The sequence below is a fragment of the Meleagris gallopavo genome, chromosome 23 (genome assembly GCF_905368555.1).
Source record: "Meleagris gallopavo chromosome 23, MGAL_WU_HG_1.1, whole genome shotgun sequence".
NCBI classification, from domain to species: domain Eukaryota; kingdom Metazoa; phylum Chordata; class Aves; order Galliformes; family Phasianidae; genus Meleagris; species Meleagris gallopavo.
Window position 1 is genome coordinate 1,405,442 of NC_139426.1, and position 10,375 is coordinate 1,415,816.

The window sequence follows — 10,375 nt, forward strand, 5'->3', positions numbered from 1 at the left end:
GCCTTTTAACCAAATAACCACGGAGTTTGCCAAGCATGCAGAAATAAAGCCATCTAGCTCCCAGTACCTCCCTCTCTGTTCCTCTTTGCAGTTTTTCCTGCTGGGATTCTACAGCCTCCATTCTTCAGCAAACACCAACCACAGGCCCTGAACTTCGGAGGGATTGGGATGGTTATTGGGCATGAAATTACTCACGGCTTTGACGACAATGGTGAGAAGATAACTCAGAAAGAATTCTTCTTTCAGTTCATTCATTACATTGTAAGAAATTAAAATTATACACTTCTGTGACTGAAGTATCCATGCACAAGTGTGCACACACCTGCTAAGTTAATTATCTGGGAGCAACACTTGCACACTATGAGCATTCTCTTGAACAGTTTGCACTGAACTTAGAAAGCCACTCAAGGTGTAAGCAGGTTTTAAAACAAACTGAGTCAATGGCAATTCTCAGGAAAGCCTGTTGCTTCTGCAGCAGCATCAGATTTGGAAATACTGTCAGTACAAGCAGGTATGCTGGCTTCTAAAGTGAAATGAAATCTGTGCACTACGTTCTTCCTTCATTCCTTTTTTCTAATAAAAGAGCAGCTAGCCCTGTCTTGAAATACAGGAATCGTTTTTCTCCCTGTGTAAACTTATAAAATAAATTTACTTTATTATCTTTCTATAATGCGGCATAAAACAGTTTTGAATAAAGTCCCATTTGTGATACTGCAAGCCAGTAACGTATTGAATTTCTCACACAGGTAGGAATTTTGATAAAGATGGAAATATGTTTGACTGGTGGAGCAATTTCTCAGCTATGCATTTCAAGGAGCAGTCTCGCTGCATGGTTCACCAGTACGGGAACTACACGTGGGAGCTGGCTGGAGGACAAAATGTAAGTACAGCTGCCAGGAACAGGCATATATAGGACCTTTTGTTTTAGCACATTTAGGGGAAACAGGCAGATGCAGGTCTGAAAACAGCCATCTCGAGCACTTGGATCAAATTCAGTAATAGGGTGTCTAGGGATAAGAATTCAGCAGTTCCCACCACCTCTTGAAGTATGAACTCCTAGTTTCAGATTTACTTCTCTTCTAAAACCTGCCTTCAATAAACCAATCAAAAGGGCAAATTTCTATCCAGAATTGAAATAACAATTTCTGGGAAAAAAACAAAAAACAAAAACAAAAAAAACCCATTCCTCATTTACATGCTCTCCCTTCTTTGTTGTAGCACAAAGTCACTGCTACCTTCTGTTCCAGACATGACTGTCAGCTCTGCTTCAGCTTGTGGTTCTTTGGTTACTGATGTTACTGACTGTACAGTAAAGGAATGCTTATTCTTTTACAGGTCAGTGGAATAAGCACGCTAGGAGAAAATATTGCAGATAATGGAGGAGTCCGACAGGCTTATAAGGTAAATTTCGGATACACTCTGTGTGATTTCTACCTGATATTCAGCAATTCAGCAATTCAGGATGCTTTTTATAGTATAGAAAAATTGACAATTAACATGATATTACATAAAGTTCAAGCTTAGTTATATATCTGTAAGTTTATGTCCCAATAGACCCAGACCCAAGGTAGGATTGCTGGCATTCTTGCACCCAGGAGAAGAACACAGTTACACTCTGATGTAACATAATGCTTGATGCTGCATCCTTCAGTTTCAGGTAAACAAGGGCCATGTTCATAAATAGGCACAATGTTACACAAGAGAAAGGTGAAGCACTCTCAATTTTCTAAAGCTCCTAATTCTGCAAATGGCAGCTACAACCACAAGCAGTTTATCACATGGCAGCAGGCTCTAATTTCCAAGCAGTGCAGCTTTGTGATATTATGAAACAGAGCAATGTGGTCTTTTCAGGTTTTTCTCTCACGCTTTTCATCTTTGATCTCAAAAGTGACACGTCAGGTAAGACAAGAAAAGAACACATAGATGTTCCATCTCCTCCTCAAAAGGAATACAGATCGCATATACCAGAACACCTGTCTCTAAACACTTAGCTCCTTTTGTTGCTTGCTTTGCCTTAGGAGGTTTGGGGAAATAACACAAAGAAGTTTCTTCTACCTTGATGCTGTGTCTTTTTTGTAGTAAGCAAAAAAAAAAAAAAGAAAGAAAAAAGAAAAAAACAAGAATTGATAATTTCAGAACTCTTCTTTCCATGGTAAAAAGGCTGCTTCAACTAATCAATTATTTTCAAAAGAAGAGAAATGCAACTGTATTTCAGAGCACTGCCTCTATGCTGCAGCTGAAAGATTTTGTTTAGCATGCTGCTATCTGCTAAAAGCACCACTGCATGTCTTCCTATTTCAACAGGGGAAGACAGCTTCTAGCCTCAGGGAAGTCCAGTATCTGTAATCCTCCAGGTTTACAAACCACTGTTATGAACAGGAACTCAGTATTTATTGGCACAAAGGTTCTTTCCATGTGGAGCTCAAACGTGAGCATGGAATGTTCTTTTCTAAGAATAATCCCAGCAGATGTCAGGGTAAAACTTCTTCTCTCCAGTTGTGAATATGGTAACAGTTAAGGGTGTTTATAGAAGAACATCCTGAATTTTCAGAAATCTAAACTGAAAAGTCTGAATCTGAGGAATACCATTAAAATTAATTACTTCATTAATGTGAATACATACATGATTCTTAGATGTATTACACATGTGGAAGAGCAGCATGGTATGACACATCCTGTATACAGCATCTGCTGAGGCTCTGTGCTGCTGAATGCATCTGAACCCCCCAGTTCTACCTTTTGTATTTTGTGTGCTTTGGGACTCTCTCAGCAACCACAAGAATAAGGTGATAGAACGTTTGAAATTAATCAGCATGAGGACACATTAACTTGTCTCCATTATGTCAACATACCTAAAAAAAGAAAATTGGCCAATTAATGTGTAACAATAAGAGGTAATGGATTTAACATCGAGCAAGATTATTATCTGCTATTTTATAAGCAGTCACCTGAAGACACAGAAATCATCAGCACAGAAGTATAGAGAAGACTTATGCTTCTTCTCTAGACACAAAAAATCCTACAGAAAATGTAATGTAAAAGCTGATGATTTTACCTCAAACTGCAGTCACGTCCTGTCTCTGTTGCCTTACTGAGCTAGTATGTATATTCAGCTACACTTGAGCTGAAACTACCTGCCAGGTGCTGCCATGCTTGCTTGCTGAGACACAGTAGCAAACTCATGGTCCATCAGAGTGGCAGGTCCTACCTTTGGGTAAAACAATCAGAAATTCAGAATGGATCTCCAGGTGTCCATGAAGAACAAACACAGTCCTTGCAATGGAGGTCCATTTGCCAGTAACAACTGCAAACCTGAAACTCAACTTCCACGTAAGAAAATGGTATTTTTTCCCTGGCTTATGATCAGATTTCAGTTCAAAGATTTCTCCAAAGATGACTGCAAATTATCTTCATGTGTTTAATTAGAATACCTACAATGACACTTTTTTCCATAAAATTTGTCATACTATTTGTATCAGAAAGACAAAAATTAGGAAAACAGAACAGAAAACATATTGAGTTCACACACAATTCTGATTGCAATCTCTCACTTCAGCATAGCATTCAGAACACCCATTGTGTATGAATAGGCCATCCTGTTGCTTCACTGAATTGAATCCATAATTTCCAGGCTTATTTAAAATGGCTGGAACAGGAAGGGAAGGAACCAAAGTTGCCTGGACTGAATCTGTCCCACAAGCAGCTTTTCTTCCTCAACTTTGCCCAGGTAAGAACACTCAGAAACTCACAGACAGCCTGAAGTTTAGAGAAAACACCAGTTCCACTTGTAAAGTGATTCACACTGGCTGCATGCATATTCAGACTACAGATGTTGCTACTGATTCCACTTATTTCCTACATACCCCTTTACTGCAGTGCAGAAACAGTAAATTTGCCGAGTTCAATTTCACCTTACCACCTGGATAAGAAATTCTCATGTGTTTTCAGTCGTAGATGAACAAATGTTTGACATTAGGGGACCTAACACTGCATCCTGGACTGTCTGACTTCAGCTCATTCCTTTGAGGGAACATAGGTGACATTAATCGAGAGCTAGTTTATCTATCTCAAAGATATAGACAAAACTAAAACTAATTAGAGAAAACAATTGTGTCTATTCTGCTTCCTCTCTAAAACACACTCCGACAATATTGGAACAAATAGGGTCACCTCTCAGGAACTTTGGAAAAAGGCAGGAAAGTACCCAAACTGCATTTCCTTTAATGCTGATCCGCTAATTATTAATTCTCCTTATGTAGGTCTGGTGTGGTTCCTACAGACCAGAATATGCCAGCCAGTCAATAAAGACAGATGTTCACAGCCCTCTCAAATACAGGTGGGTTTATTTACTTGGTTCAATCCTTTGCACCAGTGAAGTGCAGAGCCAGAGAGCAGTGCAGGCTAGCAGCTACATGCTAACAACAAGATAAATTCAGGCTAACATAGAGATTCTCCCCCCACTGCTGAAGAGTGCATTCCTTTGCTTAGTCTGAATTTGCCAATCTATAGAGAATGTTTGTTCAAGTTTTTCAGTAGTTATGTCAGCTTTGTTCTTCTTGCAGAGTTAAAGTGTGTGGTGCTCTGAGACTGTAACTGAGTTCCCTGACTCAACCACATCATGAACATAGTTTTCTGTTTTCCAGAGCAATTATCTCCATGCACTGTTTCCATACAAATAAGTTTCTTCTCTTTGTTCAGGGTGATGGGATCTTTGCAGAACTTTGAAGCCTTCTCAGAGGTGTTTCACTGTAAAAAAGGCACTGCCATGCATCCTGCAGACAAATGCAGAGTGTGGTAACCAAAGGACTACTGGCAAGAATGACATACACTGGTGACACAATGAACAATTCTTGCCAACTATGTGCCTGATGTTTTCCCACTCAGTCACAGCCAAGGCTAATGGTGCAGCTACTGTAGTCAGAATCAAGGAAACTGCAGCACTCGAGCTTTTATGGTTCCACTGGGAAGTATGCAAGCATCTCAGTGACTGAAGGGCCGTGCTGAACAGTGTGCTCTGGAACAGAAACAACTGTTGGAAATGACATCCTGACTGTTACTAAGACACCACATCAGGGTTACAAAGACTAATTCTTAAAATAAACAAACAAAAACAACCCAACAAACCAACAAGCAACTGCACATCTATTTTTCAAAAAGCAGCAATGATTTTAATACATCTTACAGTGACACCTGAGACTCAGCAAACCTGTCTGAGGTGTTTCACAGGACTGTTTTGTAGTATTCTGATTCAGTTTCTAGTGCTTTCTTCCCAAATTCAAGTTAAATCTAGTTTAAATTCTCATGTTGTCTGTCTACTTGCACTTTGATTACTGCTTTGATGTAAGAGATTGCTGTTTGTCTTGATACGTTACCACGTGAGCTGTGTGTTCAATGCTGCTGACTTCATGCAAAGCTGTACTCTTCTACTGCACTTGAGTTCTGCTCCAAAGAGCACTGTAACGTGACCTTAAAGTGAGTATTGCCAGATAGAAAGTCACATTTATAGGAATACAATTTCTATTGTTATAGATAAAACTATGGGGTCTCTTCCTTTAGAGATGTACTTAAAAAGATGCTTATTCTTGTAGAAGTGTATAAAATACTTTGGGCAAATAGCACATGTGAAAGTGGAAACAATTAAGTTGTTTTAATTCTGTGCCTTTTCATTTTGCCATAGTCTATTTTACAGTATTTACACTTGAAGAATGTAATGTCATTATTTTTAATTAAAAAAAAATACAACGCAATAGCCAATTCAGCAAGGATTTTGATATAGAAGTAGTTGGGTGACCTTCAGTAGGTGTTTTAATACGAGGTGATGATATTTTAAAATGTGAACATTTAATACATTTTAATTAATCTTCCAGCAAATGTTTTTCTTTCTAGCAGAGAAATCACTGGAAAGCAAGATATTAACTGCTGGTGCTTAACTTGTGAAGTGGCAAATCACACTATTTGTTTGCTTCACAAATGTTGTTTGCAGACGACTAACAACAGGTTTGATTATCTAAACAATAGGGAAAGAAATTAAAATCCCATAATAGAAGCAGTTTTGCCCATCAGAGGTGATCTACTGAAGTATTCTGGCCCATATGACAATAAGAGCAGGCTAAATCAATGAGTAAAGACCTCCAAATTCTTGTATGAGTGTTTCCCCTACTGAAGTGAAATCGAGTTACAGGTAAATTGTAGCATTTACAGGTAAGAATACATCGTTCAACTGCATTTCATTTCTATCTGAAAAGTAATTTTAAAAGATTACTTTCTGAGAGAACCAGTGCTACCTCAGGGATTTACCACTCATCCATGCCCTTCAAAGTCTCAGAGTTCAATACAGAATAGACAGTAAGCAGTCACATAGGGTTTAGTTCCAGGTTTATTTATTTCATCTCTCTTCAAAAGACGAAGAACAGCCTGCTCAGCCCATAGAATTGCCTACTGCGAACAAGTAGCACACAAAGCATGAAGTTTGGCTTTCAGTTAATTTCCTCAGTTAAGAGGAAATTTGCTTCATATCCAATTCTTTTCCGGGTTGCACCTCAGATGACTCTCTATGGAGATCTATTCCAGGAGATGCAATCCAGATCATATTAGGTTTTGTGTTAAAGCTGTGTCAGTCAACAGAGGACAAGTGCACGTGAGCACAGATTCTGACAAAGACCCAGATTTAAGGCAGGTAAGTAAAAGGAAGAGATGATTTTCAGTGGGAATTGCTGGATTCACATGTATAAGTGCCTGAAAACATTAGGATTGACTCACCCTCAAAACAAACAACAACAAAAAAACAAAAAAAAGGCAAGGAGAAGAATGCACTAACGAGCTCTAAGAGTCTTTTCCACTAAATAGATAGATAGCTAGATAAATGAAAGTCCTAGATTGAATTACACCTGTAACAGGCTTTATTTTTCTCAGGTGTTACCTATTGAGCTATCAACATGATCTAAAACCCCCCTTAGAATGAAATGCTGTCCAAGCTTTGTCCTGACCAGGAAGTGAGGTTAACCTTTCTCACCACATCTAAAACTGATGCTTCACAGGAAGATCATTTGACTACTGTTTCCTATTTGAAAGCGTTTAACTTCTTTCAGCATAAGATGTCTGGTTACAAGACAGTCAAGTGCTCTGATAGATCAGCTTTTGTTATTTAATTTGTGTATGGTGGCAGGCAAAAATAAACTGTATTTAACTGCACTGTGTCCATCTTCACTTACTCGGATTTTCTATGCCACACAGTAATGCTAAGTTTCATATTCATGCAATAAAACCTCTTCCCTTGTGCACGTGTCTTCCAGTGGCTCCTCCAGCAGGCTGTGCCCACACCGTTCTTTTATCAGCTCCTGCTCAGAGATTCACCAGCACAGTTAGGGGCCCTTTGGAGCCTGGTGAGCACAGATGTCACAGCAGGCTCAGGTAGTTTTCCCACATAGTGAAAACATTTTTGTACTAGGGTAATGAAGAAGAGAGTGACATTTTCAGTACTATGCTGTGGAGTAACCTGTCTACTAAGTCACCAGCAACACCTCACAGTAAACTACAATTAGAATACTTGTTCAAGGAGAACAGAGAGGAGAAAATCTGAGGGGGAATTTTAAAAACTTCCGTTGTAAAATCTAAGAGACAATATACGAAGAAAAAAAAACCCACAAGAAACCAACACATAGAGTTGATTGCTAACATGAACAGTATCGCAAATTCAGGGATAGAATTTGGCACCTTAGCTTGTTACACAGAGTACTTAGTTGTATTTGCAGCTAGCATACAAAATTATTAATGCAAAAAGGCAAGTTTACCACAAACGGGCAGTAAAAGAACCAACAGAGTCCTTAGTGGCTTCCTTTTTGCTTTGGTATTACATTACAAAACGAGATGAAGAACTCTCCATTGCATTGCAAGAAACACAAAAGTAACAGTCACTGGGGAGCAGGTTATTTATCCCAATATGTTCCTAATGTGCTGGGAAGGTATTTTGCTCATGGGACAGATTACAGACTTACATGGTCAGGAGCAAAAAAAATTAAGCTAGAAAAAAAAGAGTCTGCTAAAGATATGAGCAGTAACACACTGCTGTTAACAGCTTTACCCAGCCAGTAGCAGCTCTAAGTTTACTACAGATATTACAGTCCAAATGTACAGTTATCAGCAGTGGTCCTGGGGCTAGCCAGATTTGCATGTAATTGTTATGTGAAAGTACAAGCTACTGTCATTTGTTACTACATTCATACAGCAGTTTTGGCCTAGAGAATTATTTTATATTCATTCACTTAAGTCTTAGCAGAGGGACTATGAAACTGTCTGATACTGATTGCTAGGAAGTTGTTTCCTACTGAGAAACTCAGGCAAATGACAACCATATATATATATGCCAGGCAAGGGAAACAGCATACAACTGTGCAGAGGTCAGGTGGAGGAGGTTCGCATGGCTGACAATTTAATTACTCTGCAAAATCATTAAGCTCTGGAGATATGCCATTAGAAGTTCTGGCACATGCAAGTGCTAAAGGGATAATTAAAATATGCCTGGGAGGTTTCATTCCAAATTATTATTTCAGCACATGGAAGTTACTATATTTTTTCATGTAAGTTTATTATGCCTCCCACCTGCAGAAGAATCTTTCCATCTGTCACTTTCTGCCTTTGCCAGCACAACCCAAGTGCATAAGCTACAACTTCCCATTACAGACCCACACGTGCCCTATTGCAGTCACACCTCCCCTCTCCAGTTACAGCCCCCCTTATCCTGAGAGCTACCAGTGACCTTCATGAAACAAGAACAGATGTAAGCTCACAGTAACTATAAGCCAACTAGAGAATGGCACTACCTACTGACCACTGTGCTTCTTTTTCATGGAATATAATCATGTGCAGGCAGCAGAATACGGTACATAATCACGTGCAAAGAATGTCTTTAGAAAGAGTAATACGGAATATGTATACAAAATCTAACAAGCTGCTATTTTTTCCTTCTAAGTTTAGAGAGCATTGCTTCAGCAGTCTCAACAACTCCTCACAATCTGAAGCCTGGCATACCACAGTATTTTGGACAGATAATTCTGAACACAAGACTGAGGTAGTGTCTGGCTGGCAGTCTCTAGACAAGTTTGGGGGAAAAAAAACAACAAAAACACATGCACACAAAAAAAATCTAGTCATCATTCATATACTGTTACACAACATAAGCAACCAGAAAGAGCAAGGAGACAGCATGGCCCAGCCAGAGCCCCTGACTGAGGGACACATGCTCCTACCTGAGGTTTCATGCTTTCTTCAGCTCATGTAGAGCTGTGACAACTTTTCAGTTGTTTTCAAAGGAACACGGTCACCTGGGAAGCCCTGACTGTGGTCATCTTTTTTCTCTACCTGCCCAGAGAAGTAATGTATTTATTGTTAAGAACAAAATTGTTGTAAAGCAAGGGCTGTAATATTTTTTTTTTAAAGAAATGCCCAATGTCCCAGAGCTTTCACTACTGAAATGGGGTTCATGCACTCCAGGAAGCAACAAGATGCATTTTTTAACCCATAGAACTTTCAGACACAAAGTACTTCCGCACATATTTGCTCCTCTCAAACCAATAGGACCTGTCAGCCACTCACACCCAGCATTACTTTTATCATTTGTTTCCAGGCTAGGCCACGTGCAACATGTTCCTGTCTGTCCTCTGCAGCCCCACTGCAGCCACCTCTAACACCACTCACCCCAACCATGGCATCTCAAGCAAAGCCAAGCTGGTGGACAAGCATACACAACTGGGCAGAAACTCTACAGAAATTACATCATCCTAATGGGAAAAATCTGTTCATAAAGGTGTTTTGCTGCAGAGCTGATTCCATTTTATATTCGTGGGTATTTAAGCATCAGAGCAGCTTTGTTACACACCTAGAAAAATTCCAATCCCGTGTTTTCCGTTGTGGGAAAATGAAGTTTTCCCTTCTCCCATGCTGCCACCTGGTGGCAAATGAGGCTCCAGCTCCAACAGCCCAAAAGACACGTTGCACATCTGCAAGCGCTTTCAGTCTCCACGTACATCGCACACACGCTCGCAGTGGTGCTGGTACGACGAGCTCTCTGTAGCTTTGTGCGTCGTGCTGGAAATGTTTTGTGCCCAATAGAGTACAAGTTCAGATCCAAGCTTTCTTTATTCGCATACAATTACAGTGTGATACACAGAAATTGGGAGGTGGAAAAGACTTTCTAGCACTGGCTGATCCGATCGTTAAATCGGAACAAACGCAGGCCGTCACACCGGCACCTCGCAGATCCCCTCGAGCCGACGGAGCTCCCCATGGAAGGCTTTCCGTGGGCGCTGCGCCCCCTGGTGGCCAAACGTTGCAAGCTGTCCAAGGACTGAAGTTCCCTATTCGTGCTACAATCTGACAG

The 10,375-nt window shown here is 40.0% G+C and overlaps 1 protein-coding gene across 5 annotated transcripts in view; it reads left to right on the forward strand.

Moving 5' to 3' along the window:
- The window catches only part of MMEL1 (membrane metalloendopeptidase like 1), a 33,620-nt gene extending 26,429 nt beyond the window's left edge, over positions 1-7,191 (forward strand). For all 5 annotated transcript variants that reach the window (XM_031556668.2, XM_085242234.1, XM_085242235.1 and 2 more), the window contains 6 exons: positions 92-211; positions 747-880; positions 1,336-1,401; positions 3,632-3,727; positions 4,260-4,336; positions 4,699-7,191. In XM_031556668.2, coding sequence (XP_031412528.1) covers positions 92-211; positions 747-880; positions 1,336-1,401; positions 3,632-3,727; positions 4,260-4,336; positions 4,699-4,798 — 593 coding nt within the window. In that variant the 3' untranslated portion in view covers positions 4,799-7,191. The remainder of the gene's footprint in view (positions 1-91; positions 212-746; positions 881-1,335; positions 1,402-3,631; positions 3,728-4,259; positions 4,337-4,698) is intronic.
- Positions 7,192-10,375: the final 3,184 nt, after the last annotated feature.